This window comes from Macaca nemestrina, chromosome 9 (assembly GCF_043159975.1).
Source record: "Macaca nemestrina isolate mMacNem1 chromosome 9, mMacNem.hap1, whole genome shotgun sequence".
Taxonomy (NCBI): domain Eukaryota; kingdom Metazoa; phylum Chordata; class Mammalia; order Primates; family Cercopithecidae; genus Macaca; species Macaca nemestrina.
Genome location: NC_092133.1, coordinates 112489493 through 112508141, shown reverse-complemented (window position 1 = coordinate 112508141; position 18649 = coordinate 112489493). Strand labels below are relative to the sequence as shown.

The 18649-nt window shown below is 34.1% G+C and overlaps 1 protein-coding gene across 17 annotated transcripts in view; it reads left to right on the top strand.

The window, feature by feature from the left end:
- LOC105479938 (zinc finger E-box binding homeobox 1) overlaps nt 1-18649 on the top strand; it is a 184925-nt gene that overhangs the window by 149257 nt on the left and 17019 nt on the right. For 13 of the 17 annotated variants that reach the window (XM_011738285.3, XM_011738287.2, XM_071070260.1 and 10 more), the window contains 3 exons: nt 1970-2032; nt 8740-8901; nt 17144-17346. In XM_011738285.3, the coding sequence (XP_011736587.2) occupies nt 17317-17346 (30 nt within the window). In that variant the 5' untranslated portion in view covers nt 1970-2032; nt 8740-8901; nt 17144-17316. The remainder of the gene's footprint in view (nt 1-1969; nt 2033-8739; nt 8902-17143; nt 17347-18649) is intronic. The other 4 variants (XM_024792269.2, XM_011738280.2, XM_011738284.3 and 1 more) reach the window with 1 other exon arrangement.

The window sequence follows — 18649 nt, the reverse complement described above, 5'->3', positions numbered from 1 at the left end:
TAGTTTTTAAATTGTGGAAAATAGGTCTTGGAGTAGATTCTGAAGTATGTTAAATACTCATCTAAAGAGCCTAGAATTTATCCCAAGGGGAGATGAAGAAATGAAGAAACAAATAAATTAATCAAATTGCAGTTCCTAAAATAGTTATAAGTAGAAAAATTAGCAACGTCTAAAAATGTCATTTTAACCTTTAATATCAATGTCATATTCCATCTTATCAGGTAGTAACTCTGGCTGTTTTGATTTTCATTTTAGAAGAATAAGGAACATAAGTATACAATACTCAATAACTATATTACCATCATATAATTACCCAGTTGGCATACTGTTTATTATTTTAGTTTAAGGAGACACATTGAAGCGAGAAAAAGGGGGTGCTAGAGGTTTGCAGACACTTAGCAAACATTAATGTTTATCCTACAGCTTTGTAAGCACTTTACCAAGAATCTTTAAACTGTCATTTTGCTGATGGAAAGTATAAAATGAGACTTCAGCAGAAGTTAATCTCATCATTATCTACTTAAAACAGTGTTTTTTACATTGATCTAAAGAGGTTTGTGCATATTTTGACTGTTTTTCCTATATGATCATCTTTAAGTACTAGTATGAAAGTTAATGAGTAAAGAAAATCTGCTGAATAAATCCACCTGATAACCCAAGGCACTTAAAGGAAATACATGCTATAATGCGATGCAAAGATTTTACTTGATTAGTGCTCTATTTCTCAATTTAACAACCAAACCTAAAAGAAATTTAAATCAAGACTTTTGACGGACATATTCAGTGCAATTTGATTAGGGTGCAGATAACAACACTATTTTGGTGTGACCGTATAAGTATTCTGATCATAATTATGACATATACTCTGCTACTAGTTAGAAAAAGAACAGTTTGTAACTTCTTCATGCCTTTCATATATGCACGTGTTCTTAATACACTATTATAATAAATAAAATGTGCCTGAAAATATAAAACATACTTCTTGTCCAGAAAGTATGCATTTGTTTATCATACAAAATGTTTATTCTGAACCTATGCTGTATGAAATGCTACAGATAGCCCACTGTAAATGTAGAAGTAGCAAGGGAAGATGACAGATATCTAAAAATATTTGTTAGTAGCACTATATTGTTGATTACTACATATCAACATATGTAGTAGAATAATGAATAAAGTGAAAGAAAAAGCATAATGCCTTAGGTGTTTACTTTGGGCACAGTAACGTTTGGTCCAGTCTTCTTTCTAGTTTTCTGGTACCCTAGTTAAATGAGCAAGAGTGTGATGGAAAGTGGGCTTTGAAGTCAATCAGACCTGCATTTATATTTCATTTCTACCACCTAATAGTTGTGTGTCTATGGGCAAGTTATTTAACTTCTCCAAGCCTCAAGTTTTTTAACTTATAAAATATGTTGTTACAAAGCTTAAAAGAAGTAAGTTACTAGCACAGTGCCTAGAACATAGAATTTGTGCTTTAGAGAAGAAATAAAAATATATAATTCTACCATCTATAGGTAGAGCTCTTTTACCAAAATAATACTAAAATTCCAATTTGCTTATAATCCTAAAATATGTATAATTCCAGAATATCTAAATCTGTACTGCTTTTACTTCTCTAAGATATTTTTGTGATAAGACTATCCACTTAATTTATTTAAACAGCTTTACTTTTCAAGGACACATTACCATATTCATAAAAGGAAAAAATTCAAATTAAATATAATCCGTACTGAAAGTTTCCTTTTCAGATTTTCGGAAGTTAAAATGTTTGTGATACCTGGATTTTTTTAATTTTTTATTGATATATAATAGCTGTATATATTTGGGGAGTACATGTGATATTTTGATACATGTATACAATGTGTAATGATCAGATCAGAGTAATTGGGATATCCAGAACTTTAAACATGTGTCTTTCATTTGTATTAGGAACACTATAGATCTATTTTAATTTCTTCTTCTTTGATTTCAGCAGGAAAGGAAGGGCAAGAAATCCTGGGGCCTGAAGCTCAGGCAGATGAAGCAGGATGTACAGGTACTCTGCTGCAGCTTACTTTCATACCATAGCCTTTAAAAGAAGGTCTTTTGTGTCACTGATTTCGCATTTGTGAGTCCTGAATTTAGTCCGTTTCCTTCTCTTTTATCTTACCTTCCTTAAATGTTTAAGTACTTAGGCGTGTGATGCACTACATAAAAAGAAGTAAATATTCCTTAAATACAGAGTAACTTACAGATTCATATTACGTAGCAGATTTTTCTGTTCTATAAGAATGACGAGTATAACCTACAGATAATCCAAAAAATAAGTGTTTGAAAGATGATTTGAACTTCTGTCAAGTTTTTGACCAAAGTTAGAGGTTTCATTATTAGTTACCTGGGTCTGCTTTGAATTGCCCACAAGACAAAAAGCAGAAGAAAATAGAAAAAGCAAATATGGATTATCTATAAATCAGATGAGAATCATGAATATTAATGAGTTGAGTGAACATGTTGCAGCAAACGAGAATCAAAAATGTTTCTTAAATTTTCTGTGATTGAAAAAGGGTAAAATGAAGTTGAATTATAGTAAACAAGGAAATTTGCTTTTAGGTGACTAAAAAGTACATACTCCCTGAGACTTAAGGTTATTCCTCTGTAATGGATTCAGATCAGATTTAAGAAGCAAAAGAGTAAGTGGAAAAATTAAATCAGATCTTATGTATAATAATACCAGTCACTTTTTATTGTGTTCCCTAGTAGAGCCAGAACTGTTAAAATGTAAACTTCAAAAATGAATTCCAGATTATTAAAACATTTCCTCACAATATTATACTTAAACGTAGTATAACTGTACTTTGTATATTCAACCATAAATTAGATATTTCTGTCATATAGTTTTCATTACATTTTCTTTTTCCTTCTCTTCTATGAGTTATCATCTATAGATTTGTTTTTTACTTTGCTGTGCATTTTAGGAATATTCCATAAAGGCTTACAAATTTTATCTTTCATTAGGTAAGATGAGGTACGGTTCATGGCCTAAAAGTGTCAAGATTAGATTTTTATTCATAATATAAACAATAGCACTCCTATACTTGTCAGTCATTTCTGTAAAACAGAGTAAATCTTTGTGCTGTTATTAAAAGTGAATTCCAGGTTAATTAAATAATAATGGAGTATGTGATAATTTGTGATGCCTATAGCCTACGATTTTATGTTTTGCCCCTAACTTGGTTCTGTGTAACTTGCATGAATAATTTTTTCAGATATGCTTGTTATATATTTGCAATGCTAAACTATAGAATATGTAAAATATTTAAGCTGGACATTTGTTAGTAGTAATACAGTAATGTTAATAAACATAAGAGTACACTATTTACTTTTACCTAGTGTTGTTAAACTTTGATGACTTATATTACCAGAGTTACAGAAGACTACTTGCCCTTCTAGGTAAAATGCTATCCAAAAAGATACTCACAGGTTTACAGTATTTTATCTGTCAGGCTGTTCTTCACTATAAAAATAAATTAATTCTTTCAGTTTGAAGTACTGAATAGTATGTAAATTTCCTCAAAAAAAATTGCATCTGAAAGGCAGAGTAACCTTCTCAAATTTGTGTTTAACAAAAGTTGCTGCTGGAGTGTAAAATCTCCCCCATGTACACAGTGATGATCCCTGCTGCATTATTCACCTGGAACATGGGGAGTTAGGAGTAAGCAAACTTCCATTAAAGCTCCAGTGAGTGTAGCTTTAAAAGGAAATTTAACTTTTGAGACTTTTGAGCAGTTAAACTGTAAAATTACATCATGACTTTGCTTTTGTTACTTTCTTGACTTCTAGGGAATAACATGCTGACAAAATGAGTAAAAGCATTGTACAGCGGTCGCCATCATTAGTTCAGAACGTTGTCGGATCTTTGTTATAGCAGACTTCATTTTGCAGCTCATGAAGTTAAGGAACTATAGTCTGAAGTTAGTCTTCAGAGTAAAAAATTCATTTAAAACATCCTTTGTTCCTTCTGAGCATCCCTTTTTTTGTTTATATAGTTGATAATTTTAGAAAGTTTCAAACATGGAGGATAAAGATAAGAGGAAGCCTGAGGACACTTTATTCAGGATGGAAAAATTGATTGATTGATTGATTTAAAAATATTTAGTGTTTATATTAAATATTTGCTCTCTAAATACACGTATATGGTCATTTAATTCTATACTTTGATTGTCAATTTTGAGTTTTGTCATATTTAAAGAAAACCCAATTACCCTCTTATGCTCTGTATATTTGCTCATCTCCCTAATATTTAAATATATACGTTTATCATCTAAAGACCAGGACATTTATAATTGACCTTTTCAAGATGTGCATTTCCCAACACTTTAAATTTTAAAAAGCTGCAGAAATTCTGGTCTCAGTTTGAAATTGGGCCTGGTAAATGTGGGTTCATGGAGATAGAGTGTAGTTTAATAGAAAGAGCTCAGATTTTATACCTGACACCTAATACCAACTTGTCTGCTCTAACAGTAATACATTTTCTCTCTGTGATCTCAGAAAACTTTTTCTGACCCTAATTTTTTTATTGAGAAAAATTTTAATTGCAAAATTATGTTCACCTTGCAAGACTTCTTTAAGGCGTAAAGAGCTAACAATTCCATAGTACTTACTACATACCAGGTACCCTCCTAATAAGTACATTAATGTATTAATTAGTTTAATTCTTACAACAACCTAAGAGGTACTATATATAAATTTTATAGGATATAAACTGATTATATACTGCCTCACAAATTTCTTAATGGACATATAAAATTTTTCATTTTAAATGTCAGTAGTTACAATTTAATTTCTGGCATCGTAAAACATTGACATTTTAACATCACTATTACATATGAAACCCATAGTATATTAATACCTATTATCGTTTTTTTAAAAATATGAAAATGCTCTTTAAGAGTAAGAAATGTTAGGTCATAATGTTTACTTTTTGAGCTCATATTTCCATTCTATATACACTAATAGAATTTTATGCCAATATATATTTCCTGTTTGAAGGTATTTTTGATCAACTATCGTATTTCTTTACAAGAAAAATATGTGTATAAATTAAAATTTCTTTTTAATTTCCAGGGACCACAAGGATCTTAGTTTTTTAGAAAATTCAGGGATTTATCATTTAATTGTTAGTAGTTCATAGTTGATCACAACATAAGTATATTTTAAATTTTAATTATTAAAGAAAAACATTACTAGAAATGAGATTAAAGGAGCTAATTTTTAAAATTACTTCATAAATAGTAATTAATTGTAATAGCTTAATATTATTTCTAGAAGGAAAAGTGTTCATCATTTGGTTTCTATTTTTTTAGCATTGAGGTACCTTTATTCTCAAATTAGATGAAATAAAATTTTGTTATAACTAAGTTGCTCAGTTTTTATATGTCTTCAGACATAATGTCAAAAGTTATTTGTCAATGAAAATATTTTAATGTCCTGTCAGCTTATACTTTGATTAACTATTTCTTCAATTTTGTTGAAAACCAAAATTTAAAGCCATCTAATTTGCAAAAAGATTTATTTCCCAGTCATTACAATCATCTATTCCCTCATTTTCTGGGACATATACCAGAAAGACTTTACCAATAGTTATTTATCAAAGGACTAATGATATCTGTTTTGGGCTTTAAAAATTTTTTTTTCTCACAGTCACTTTGTTTAATGTATTCAGAAATGATTGAGGAAACTGAAATATGGTTAATTTAAGTATCTTTTACCAGTATATTTTTCATGAAAAACACTTTTATTATGTGAACTGTATTTTGAGTAATACCTTATTAGTTCACCCAATTTCTGGAAAATTTCCAATAATCTACCCAGCAAAGCCAGTTATCAACATCACACCAGCCAGACAATTCAGACTTACTTTCAGTCAGGAAAAAAAGCATTTTTTCATTTTTTGAACTCAGTGTGACAATACATATTTTGAGGAATTTTATAAAAATCTCATCAATAAGGAAGTGTATGAAGGATATATTTAAAATACAAAAATTAGCCAGGTGTGGTGGTGCACGCTTGTAATCCCAGTTACTTGGGAGGCTGAGGCAGGGGAATCGCTTGGACCCAGGAGGTGGAGGTTGCAGTGAGCCAAGATTGGGCCATTGCACTCCAGCCTGGGCGACAAGAGTGAAACTCAGTCTCAAAAAAAAAAAAAAGAAATTATCAATAATGAAGAAAACATAAAGTATAAGTAAATATATCTTATATTAATACTAAGTAGTAAAGTCAAGATTAAGATTATATAGATCTAATCTAATTTGTATGTTAAAAAAATCTTCATCTCCAACTGTGTACCTTTAGACTTAATCAATGTATAGGAAAGCTAGAATTTATTGAAGTAGCAAAATTCATATATAAAATACAGATCATGCAGTTCTGAAAAGTGTATACTATTTAAAAACTAATTCCAACAGCTAGCACACTTATAATTTTTATTAGGATGTAGAAAATATAAGATGGAGATTGCTTAATTGAAATAAATATTTTATATAATTTGATAAAAATAATTTTAACTCTTAGCAACTCAACATGGAATCTGTAAGAAATCACATAATATGTTCATTTCATTTATGACTTTTATCTAGTTTAAATTTAAGAAATTGAAGTTGCTTTGAAAAGAATGCCACTGATTTGTTCTGCTTTAGCTCTTCAGAACTGCTTATTGTTCTACCTAATGACAAATCCTAGGAATGATGTTTGAGAATATTATTTGCTTTGCTCTTATCAGTCTCCTGAAGAGCAATGAATTTTTAAATAATAGTTAGGGTCATTAAGGGAAGATTACCCTCACTCCCTCTGGTCATATTATATAGTTAATTTCGGCGTCCCAACCAGGACCAGTATACCCCCATTTCAGTTGTGCTTTATGCCTAATAGAAATTCATGTAAACAGGGAAGACCAGAAAACCTATAGTGATTCTATGTTGCCCTTATTTGTCAGTAAAGAAGGCTTTCCCTAATCAGTATTTTGAACTTTACTCCTTTGGCACCCAGAAGGACTTGACACTCCAAGCAGTGTACCATAATCATGTCATGGATGGATAGAGGAATATGCCTTTTCTCTTTTTTTCTTTTAAGAAAGAACAAGGGATACTGTGAAAAAGGGAGAGCAGGGAGAAGAACTTTCAAGGATGCTAGAAAAGAGTTTACATGGAAGTTGAGGATCTGGGAGTTGATTCCTTTAAAACCAACAGTCCAGCTTACCTTTTAAAAGTCTTCACTTACCTCTGGATCCAGTAATCCCAGTTTGGTAACTACTGACATGAACTAAATAATGCAGTTCTTGGTATGTAGCAAATGTTAAATAATTGATAGCTATTGAGAAGTAGGGAAAAAAATTACAGTCACCATTTGTTACTGTCATTGGTTCTCAGGTTTTAAACAGCAGTCACCCTGATGAGTTCAGTTACCACTACGGTGCAGGAGATTTAGCAAGATTGTTTTAATAACCATCAAACAGACAGATGCCCATACATCCCCATTTTAATTTGGCCAAATGTCAGCCTGCTGGGAAGTGCTGTTTTACAAATTTAGACCTGACAGTTCAGTCAGAGTCTATAAAGAAGTCATCCCTGCGGCATTTGGGAGCCATACTAAGGCATTGCAGTTACCAGCATGGAGTAGAGGCCCTCCTCTGGAGCCAGTGGAGGAAATGGAGGAAACCGTAGCACAGCAATACTGCTTTAGAAACTTGGCAGCACTCTGGGCTACCTTCTCAAAGCATAAGCCTTTCTAATTCAAGAAAAGTTGCCTCTGCCTTAATCCCACAGTTAAACATTTACTGAGGCAGAAATAAAGAAAGAATAGCCTTGTTTTATATGAATACTAGTTTAGCTAAGAAACAGTTTTCATAGATTTGATACCCTTTGATGCTTATTAGAAATCCTTCTAACTATAGGTAATTATTAAAAACTATGTTCTAAGAAATCATATAACTGAACTGAATGTCAGAATGGTTTATGTGAGAATGATTCAGATTTAAAGTACAGTCCCCCCCTACCATTATCTATGGGGGATAAATTCCAAGACCCCCCATCAAGTGTCTGAAATAAATACTTACATATACTATACTGTTTCCTGTACATACATACCTATGATAAAGTTTAATTTATAAATTTTATACAGAGATTGCAACAAACTAATAATAAAATATGGTTATAACAATATGCTGTAATAAAAGGTATATGAATGTGGTCTCCCTCGCTCTCTCTCAGATTATTATTCTTGTACTGTGTTCACCTGATTTCAGATTGCAGCTGATCACAGGTAACTGAAATCATGGAAAATGAAGCCACAGATAAGGGGCTGTCTATTGTCCAACTTTAAATAAATATTGTGATATGATAGGTTGCTAAGAAGGTGACCTTCGAGAACTAAAGTTTTTTTCCTGCTTTATCATTTTGAGAAATAATTCAGTCAACTATATTGCCTTCTCTGTGTTTTATTAGTAAAATGCAATAGAAGTATGACTTTAACATTTAAAAGGGATACTGTGAGAATTTCACACATTTTTAACACTTTAAACTTACAAAGCAAAGAGATATCTTAGTAGATTACAAAATGAGTGGAATTCATTTTTAATTTTCAAGAAATATTTTCTGCAGATTCAAGAACAATCACATGTTCTCTCAACATAAATAATTTCTTATTTAGAAAACCTTTGTAATAACTTAGTGGTGAGATTGCTTTCTTAAAAGTACGCTTTTTTTTTAGTAAAAGATGATGAATGCGAGTCAGATGCAGAAAATGAGCAAAACCATGATCCTAATGTTGAAGAGTTTCTGCAACAACAAGACACTGCTGTCATTTTTCCTGAGGCACCTGAAGAGGACCAGAGGCAGGGTACACCAGAAGCCAGTGGTCATGATGAAAATGGTAAATGGATCTTAACAACTGTGTTTCTTTCGCTGTTTAAAGGATTGTTGTTTCTACCATTCTACTATGGGAACCTGCTCTACTATTGGGAACATTCTTGAGGACCAGACTTTATTACAGGTGCCTATAGAGAGCAGTCCGTTTCATTAATGGAACACTATGGTGACCACACAGTAATAAATTATTAGCTGCTCATGTATTGTGGTAGTAATGCCAGTGCATATGAAATGCTTAGAACAGTGTCTGGACATCAAATTCCATTTACTTACATGGCAGTAGGCAGTAGAAGCGAGAACTAGAATAACCCTTACTGCCCTTTGATTCTTTCCCACTCTTCTTGTAGCAAATAAAAATATGGTTGCCTGCTTTGTACAAGAACATACTAATTTGGAGACAGTGGTTTTTCTGAATCTGCCTTATTCCACTCTGATATGAATAGTCAGTGTACAGAGTGTGGAAAATGCAATAAAAATGTGTTCAGACTCTCCTGAGAAGAAATAGGCTGTGTTACAGTTTTGGAGGAAAAGACTATGTTATTGTTCACCAGAAGAAAGTAGGTTATCAAAGAAATGAAAGGGAAATACAAAATTTAAAAATATATATGTATTTATGTAAAATTTTTATGTGACTAAAGGCTTTCAAAAAGCCTCACTGAAAGGAAACAATGAAATCTAAAGAAATGATCCATTATGTAGTTCTAATAAAGGTTAAACCTGTTAAAGTTCGTCAAGTCCACACAGTACAATCTAAAAATTGAGGAACTACCATTCTGAATTAGTAAACAGTTTGAATTATAGAATTAGTTGTTGATTTTGTTATTCATTACTTTCAGATATTTAGTGTAATCTAATTAAATGCTAATAAAGCATTTTGAAGTATTCTGTCATATCCACAACATTTGTTTACATATTCCTTTTTATAACCAAATAGTATTAAATTGTGCATATATGCCACATTTTCTTCATCCATTGATGGACACTGAGGTTAATTCCATATCTTTGCTGTTGTGAATAGTACTGTAATAAGCATGGAGATCCAGGCATCTCTTTGATATACTGACTTCCCTTGGATAAATACCCAGTAGCGGAATTGCTGGATCATATAATAGTTCTATTTTTAGTTTTTTTGTGAAATCTCCATACTGTTTTCACAGTGACTGTCCTAATTTTCATTCCCACCAATAATATATAAAAGTTCCCTTTTCTCCACATCTTCACTGGCATTCATTAGTTTTTGTCTTTAATAGCAATTCTAACTGGGATGAAATGATATATTATTGTGGTTTTGATTTGCATTTCTCTAATGATTAGTGATGGTGAGCATTTTTTCATATATCTGTGGCCATTTGTATGTCTTCCTTTGAGAAATGTTTATTCATGTCCTTTGCCTGCTTTTCAGTAGGATTATTTGAGTTTTCTTAATCTGTTGAGTAGTTTATATATTCTTCATATTAGTCCCTTGTCAGATGAGTAGTTTGCAGATATTCACTCTGTTGTTTCCTTTGCTGTGCAAAAGCTTTTTAGTTTAATATAGTCCCATTTGTCAAATGTTTTTGTTGCCTGTGCTTTGGAGATCTTAGCAATAAAATCTTTGCCTACCCCAATGTCCTGAGTGTTTTCTGTGTGTTTTCTTCTAGTAGTTTTATGGTGTTGTGTCTTATGTTTAAGTCTTTCATTGGTCTTGAGTTGATTTTTGTATGTGGTGGAGATGGGAGTCCAGTTTCATTCTTCACATGTTAATATTCAGTTTTCCCAGCACCATTTATTGGAGAGTATGTCCTTTTCCCAGTGTAAGTTTTTGGTGCCTTTGTCGGAATCAAATGGCTGTTAATAATGTGGATTTAATTCTGGGTTCTCTATTCTCTTCCACTGGTCTGTGTATCTGTTTTATACTAATGCCATGCTGTTTTGGTTACTGTACCTTGTATTATATTTTGAAGTCAGGTAGTGCAGTGTCTCCAGCTTTGTTCTTTTTGCTCAGGATTGCTTTGGCTATATTGTTCTTTTGTGGTTACATAAAAATTTTAGGTTTGTTTTTTCTACTTCTGTGACAAATGACATAGATATTTTGATAGGGATTGGATTGAATCTGTAGATTGCTCAGGGCAATATGATCATTTTAATTAATTCTGATCTTTCCATTTACTTGTGTCTTCTTCAGTTTCTTTCATCAATATTTTGTAGTTTTCGTTGAAGAGGTCTTTCACCTCCTTGGGTAAATTTATCCCTAGGTATTTTACTTTTTTGTAGCTACTATAAATGAGATGGTCTTCTTGATTTATTTCTCGTCTAGTTCATTGTTGGTGTACGGAAACACTGCTGATTTTTTATGTTGATTTTTGTATCCTGCAACTTTCAATTTATTTAGCAGATTGCAGAGTTTTTTGGTCATGTCTTTAGGTTTTTCTAGATATTAGATCATATAGTCTGCAAAGAGAGACTGTTAGACATCTTTTCCAAATTGGATGCCTTTTATTTCTTTCTCTTGCCCAGTTGCTCTGGCTAAGACTTCCAATACTGTATTGAGTAGGAGTGGTGAAGGAATGGAAATCCTTTTCTGATTACACTTCTTAGAGGGAAGTCTGTCAGCTTGTTCCATGCAGTATGAAGTTAGCTGTGGTTCTGTCATATATGGCCTTTAGTATATGCAGGTGAACCATCTTTGCATCCATGGGATAAATCCCACTTGATCATATTGCATTATCTTTTTGACGTGCTGTTAGATTTAGTTCGTGAATATTTTGTTGAGGATTTTGTGTCTATTGTCATCAGGGATATTAACCTGGATAGTTTTCCTTTTTTGTTTCATCTTTTTCTGGTTTTGGTATCAAGATAGTGCTGGACTTACAGAATGAATTAGGGGGAATTCCCTCCTCTTCAATTTTTTGGAATAGTTTGAGGAGAACTAGTGTTAGTTCTTCTTTGATAGTTTGGTAGAATTCAGCAGTGAACCCCTCCAGTCCTGGACTTTACTTTGTTGGGAGATATTCATTATGGATTCAATCTCATTACTCATTATTGGTCTGTTCAGGTTTTCTGTTTCTTTTGAATTTAATCTTGGTAGCTGTCTGTGTCCAGAATATCCATATCCTCTAGGTTTTTCAGTTCTTTCATGTATAGTTGTTCATAATTGTCTCTTTTGTATTTCTGTGGTTTCATTTGTAAGTCTTCTTTTTCATTTTTTATTTGCATCTTCTGTGTTCTTTTCTAGTCTAGCTAGTGGTTTATCAGTTTTGTTACCTTTTCAAAAAACCAACTTTTTGTTTTGTTCTTTGTGTTGTTTTTTAGTCTCCATTTCATTTATTTTGTTCTGATTGTTATTATTTCTTTCCTTCTACTAACTTAAGGTTTGCTTTGTTCTTGCTTTTCTAGGTTCTTGAGGCACATTGTTAGATTATTTATTTGAAATGTTTCTATTTTTTGATGTAGGTATTTATTGCTATATACTTCCTCTTAGTAGTGCTTTTGCTATATTTCATAGGTTTTGGTATGTTCTGTTTTGATTTTCATTTTCATTTAAATAAATTTTAATTTTAATTTCATTTAAAGAAATTTTAAAATTTCCTCCTTATTTCTTCCTTGACCCAGTGGTTATTCAGAAGCATGTTATTTAATTTTCATGTGTGTGTAGAGTTTCCAAAGTTCCTCTTATTATTAAAATCTATAGTTGTTTTACTTTGTGGTCTAAAGCTACTTGATATGATTTTGGTTTTTAAAAATTTGTTTGAGACTTGTCATGTGTCCCAACATACAGTCTAGAGTATGTTCTGTATGTTGATGAGAAGAATGTGTATCCTTTAGTTGGTTGAAATGTTCTGTAAATGTCTCAGGTCCATTTGGTATAAAATGCAGTTTAAATTCAGTGTTTCTTTGTTAAGTGTCTTTCTACATGATCTGTCTAATGCTGATAGGGGTGTTGAAGTCCCTAACTATTATTGTATTAGAGTCTCTCTCCCTTTAGATCTAATAATATTTTCTTTATATAAGCAGGTGCTTCAGTGTTGGGTGCATATATGTTAAGAATTGTTATATCTTCTTACTGAATTGACTCTTGTCATTATTTAATGACCTTCTTTGTCCCCTTATACTGTTTTGTTTACTGGATTTAGGAGTTTATCTCATTATGGCTACTATTGCTCACTATGGTTTCCATTTGCATGGACATCTTTTTCTGTCCCTTTACTTTCACTCTATATGTATCTTTACAGGTGAGATGAATTTCTTGTAGGCAGCATATAGCTGGGTTATAGTTTTTATCCATTCAGCCAATCTGTATCTTTTAAGTGGAAAATTTAATCCATTTAGGTTATTATTATTGATATGTTAGAGCCTATTTCTGTCATTTTATTTTTATTTCTGGTTGTTTTGTATATCATTTGTTCCTTTCTTACTGATTATTATTGTGGTTTGGTAGTTTTCTGTAGTGGTAACATTTGAGTTCTTTCTCTTTCTTATTTGTACTTGCTCTACCAGTGGGTTTTATATTTTCATGTGTTTTCATTATGGTAGATATTTTCCTGTCACTTCCAGGGATAAGACTCCCTTAAACATTTCTTGTAGGGCCAGTCTAGTGGTCATGAATTCTCTCAGCTTTTACTTGTTTAGGAAAGACTTTATTTCTCTTTCATTTATGAAGGATAATTTTTCTGAGTATGAGATTCTTGGCTGGCAGGGTTTTTTTCTTTCAATACTTTGAACAAATATATCATTTCTTTCTCTTCTAGCCTATAAAGTTTCTGCTGCTAAACTGCTGTTAGTCATATGGAGGTTCCCTTACAAGTGATCGGACACTTTTCTCTTGTTTTTAGAATCTCTCTTTGTCTTTTACTTTTGACAGTGAATATAATGTGCCATGGAGAAAATCTTTTTGAATTGTATCTGTTTGGGGATTCACTGAGCTTTCTGTATCTGGATGTCTAAATCCTTTGCTAGACTTGGGAAGTTTTTGGCTATTATTTCATTAAATAGGTTTTCTATCCCTTTTGTTTCCTCTTTGCCTTATAACACATCAAAAATTGGAGTATTTGGTTGCTTTATAGTTTCTTACTGTCATGCAGGCTTTGTTCATTTTTTTAATTCTCTTTTTCTCTTACTAGGTTATTTTAAAAGACCTGTCTTCAAGTTCTAAAATTCTTCTTCTGCCTGACCTAGTCTATTGCTGAAGCTTTCAGATATCTTTTGTCTTTCATTCAATGAATTCTTCTATTCCAGAATTTGTTTAGTTCTTTTTTATGAAACTTACCTCTTTGGTAAATTTCTCATTCATATCCTGATTTGTTTTTCTGGTTACTTTGTGTTGCTTTTCTGTGTTTTCTTGTATCTCACTTAGCTTTTATAAGATCATTATTTTGAATCTTTTACCAGGATTTCATAAATTTATTTTGATTAGAATCTGTTGCTGGATAATTACTGTATTTTTAGAGCTGTCATTTTCTTTCCTTTTTCATGTTTCTTATGTTCTTACCTTGATATCTACACATCTGGTATAATAGTCAGTTATTCTAGTTTTTTGGATTTGCTTTCGTTGGTTGAGTAGGGCACTTTGGCTTTGATTCTGGGTATATGTGGTAGTGTAATTTCTGTGTGATATATCTGATTATAAGTAGTGTGAGTAGGGTCTGTGATTTCCTTGTTGGCTTATGGTGCAATTGTTAGTGGAGGCTGAGGTGAAGTTTGGCTGGGACAGGGATGCCAGGTGGAACATTCCTTGGGTCCTAGTCGTGGTAGTAACGGGCCTATGGTACCTGTCCTTAGACCACAGGGTGGCTCACTGACACCTTGTGTTAGCAAGTCCAGGTGGGCTGATCCTTGGACCTCCAGGTGGCTTGCTTGGGTGCTGCTAGTGGCAGTGCTAAGCAGGGCAGGTAGGCAGGTTCTCAGGCTCCTGGGCAGTGCATGTCACTTGGTCAATGGCAGTAGCAGTGGCAGGACAACCCCCTGGTTCCCTAGTGATTCACGCACATGCCCTGTGCGTGACTGCAATGGGCTGGGTGAGTCAGTCCCCAAGCCTACTGGTGGTGCATGCAGGAGGATGCCAGCTGTGGTGATAGTAGCAAGTTGGGTGGACCCAACCTCAGGCCTCCAGGAGGAGTGTTCAGGTGGCAACAGTGTTGGACTGGGCTGGGTGATCCCCCAGGTCCCTGAATAGCCTCGGAAACTGGGGAGGAGGTAAGCTGGGCCAGATGGACCTATCCTCAGGCCCCTTGGTGGTGTGTGTAGGCACTGGCTATCATGGCAGGGGCAGGATGATCCCAGGCCACCAGCAGAGTGCTCAGGTAAGGACATCAGTGTTTGCACTGTAGCCTTCCTACTGGGGAGGGCAAGGTTGCTCTCAGTGGCAGCAGCCATAGGGAGGGAGCTGGGAAATGTGTGCTTTAGCCCCAGACAGCAGCTGTGATGGGGTAGCCTGTCCTCAGGTCCCTTATAAATGCATGGCAGCTCAACTGCTGAGGAAATTGGGGTCACTGCCAGTGGCTAGCACTTTGTCCCCAGTGGTGGAAGCTCACAGTGGCAGCAGTCTGTTGGGAAGTCTGTCCTCAGGGCATGTAAAAATGTCTGCAGCTCCTCTGCTGGGGGGAAATATGGTCACTTTCAATGGTTTGCACTTCAGCCTTAGCAGCCGCAACCAGCGTCAGTGGTGGCTGTGAAGGGAGGTATGTCAGAGGGGCTCCAGGCATGTGAAGATGAAGGAGCTGTTGGGTCCCAGAATAGGATGTAGTCTGCTGGGGGTTGGGCTCTCAAAATAGTGCTGTGCTGTAGCTACTTAGAACTCAGGGGATATACAGATTCAGCATAAGCTCCCTCTCCGGAGCAGCATTGTCATGTGGCCTCCAGGTACCTCCCTGTGTTAGTCTCAGAGCCCACAATGGTCAAGGGGTCTCCCATGGCTAGGACTGCAGGAGTCCATGGTGGGAATGTGGACCCCTGGGGGTCTCTCACTTACTCTTTCCCTGCATTGGAGAGCCTTTGCAGGTTGCTTCACTTCCTTCTTCCTTACTTGAGGTGTTTCCTATCACTTTTCTGTTGAATTCCAGTGTTCTCTCTTAGATGATCTATGTGAAGTGTGATTATCTACTCATTATTTTGGTTTTTCCTTGTAGAGAAGGTGAGTACTAGATGCCTCTATTGAGCCATCTTGAAGCCCCTCTCTCAACATGTTTGACCAACTGTTTAACATTCAGGTGCTCAGTCTATTATTTGCTAGCTGGTCCTTGAGCAAGACATTTGATTTATATGGACTTAATAAAGGAGTATATGTTTAGAAAGCACTTGGAGATTTTATGAAATTATCTTTGGTGGTTTGTTTTTCTATAGTGAATTCAAAATGAAAATAGAGATGATATTTACAAAAAGATATCACTTAGTAACTTATTTCATTGAAGAAATATCAAATATGGAAAACTACTCTTAGTTTAATAGTATTAATTGGCAAAACACTACATTTTAGGATTGTCAGGCTTAGACAGCTCCAAGTGTAAAAATAAAGTTCATTCAGTAAACTCTATTCAGAATGCTTTTGTTTTCTAAAAGCTATATATATTCATACATACACAGTTATATAGCAGATTTGCCAATGTATTTCAATAGGGGAAATTATAAGCAGGGGCATGCATGGGATGTGTGTAGCAGGCCTAGATCTGGCCCCCATCAGTCTTTCCTTCCCCACCTTACACACTTCCTTTTTGGTCTGCACTCAGTCCTGTGGCCACACCTACCTGCAAGGGGCTCTTGGAAACAGTCTGTGTACTGTTTCCTCTTTGATGATAATGACTTGGTAGTTTCATTTTCAAAATCAGAGGAATAAACCTTAAATAAATAATGATACATACCATTGTTACCAGTAGACCCTGTTGTAGAGCACAATTCCCCTTTAATCTGTATACACTTACAAAGGCAACCTACATTCTAATTTTACTTTTGTTTTCTTTTCTGGCTAATCACATGACAAAAGGGAAGAATTATGGTTCAGGGAAAAATATGGGACTTGAAGGTCAGACAGCCCGTATCTGAACCCTGACTTCATCATTTTCTGGCTCTGTGACTTTTCTTTTAAGTTATTTAGCCTTCCTGGGCACCAGTGTTCTCTCTCTTATAAAATAGAGGTGAGTATCATTGTATTGTTTTGAGGATCAAATATGAAATGGGTAGCACAATATCTGGAACATAGCATAGGGAGTCAGTGGAAACTTTAGTAATATATTCTGAATGTTTTAAGTTTAAAATATATGATCTTTCTTTTACAGGAACACCAGATGCATTTTCACAGTTACTCACCTGTCCATATTGTGATAGAGGCTATAAACGCTTTACCTCTCTGAAAGAACACATTAAATATCGTCATGAAAAGAACGAAGATAACTTTAGTTGCTCCCTGTGCAGTTACACCTTTGCATACAGAACCCAACTTGAACGTCACATGACATCACATAAATCAGGAAGAGATCAAGTAAGTGCAATGACTGAGAGTTCACTAACTTTCCAGATTTTGACAACTCAGCCCTCAATGGAAGGCAAGGATTTTAATATATTTAAACGTTAAAAGAATGTACTAAACAGTGCTATATCTGCAGCCTTATAAAAGTGAAAGTGTTTATTTATTTGAGTTATCCGGTCATTCCTGAGATTAAAAACCACATATGAACGTTATTTTAGAGGTAACTCAGCATTTTTTTCAGATAAGACCCTTTCCATCTTGACTTAATTATTTTGCTTATGCCATAACAGATAATTCTTCAAGTTTAGAAGATTTTAAATTGCATTCTATTAAAATGTTCAGTGTAGGAAAAATAAATGCTGACTATATAAACCACATTTTACTAACCAAATTAACAAGAAAGTCAAATTTAAAAGTTTAATTTTCTTTGAACCAGTTACTATTTATTCTCAGTATAAACTACTGTGGGTTTTTGTTTTGTTTTGTTTTGTTTTTTCTGCCATAGTAAAGGGAGTTGCCTCCTCTAAAAATCTGAAGCTTAGATTTTTTTATTCTGAAAACTCAATTTTTATATGGTTTATTCTATTTCTATGTCACTGTGCCACAGTTTTTAGAGTATAAACCAAGACTGTTTTTTAACTGTAAGTTACATTTAAATTGCTGGTTCTATATTTAGGATTAAAGTCAAGAAAGCTTTTATCAGTTGTTCTTCTTTTACAAGGTCCTCATAACTATCAACCATCAACAATGAAATTAATATTGCCTTAATTGTAACTTTAAAAATTAAATAAATTTTCAACCACACAGGGTTTGTGAGCGTATATGTTGGGGTTAGGGCATATTTCCAGTTTCTTACATCAAAGAATGATGTATATCTACATACCTGAACTCTGTCCTATGGATGTACCTAATATGTGTCACATATCCCATAGAGAACAAGTTAGACCATTTGCTAAGGTGATGGCTAGGCCAAACAAACAACAACAAAAAATTGTAACAGAAAAAGAATGACTGAGCAGAGTCAACCTATTTCCTTAGTACTTTGGCAACAGTACTCATGATAACAAGATAAGAAGAAGAGGGTGGCAATCAGGGAGAATAGAACCAAGATTTTATAGGTTAATGGTCCATAAGCCCATGAAGGAGCACTTGAAACAGGTAAAAGCTCCAAGAGAAGGATGAAATTAATACAGAGAAGGGATGACTGAAGGCAAACACCGTCTCCTTCTAAGTGCCCCTATTAATGAGTCTTATCAGACACAGACCAGCAGAAGAGTATGTTTTATACCTTAGCGCTCTGATGTGGCCACGGTGT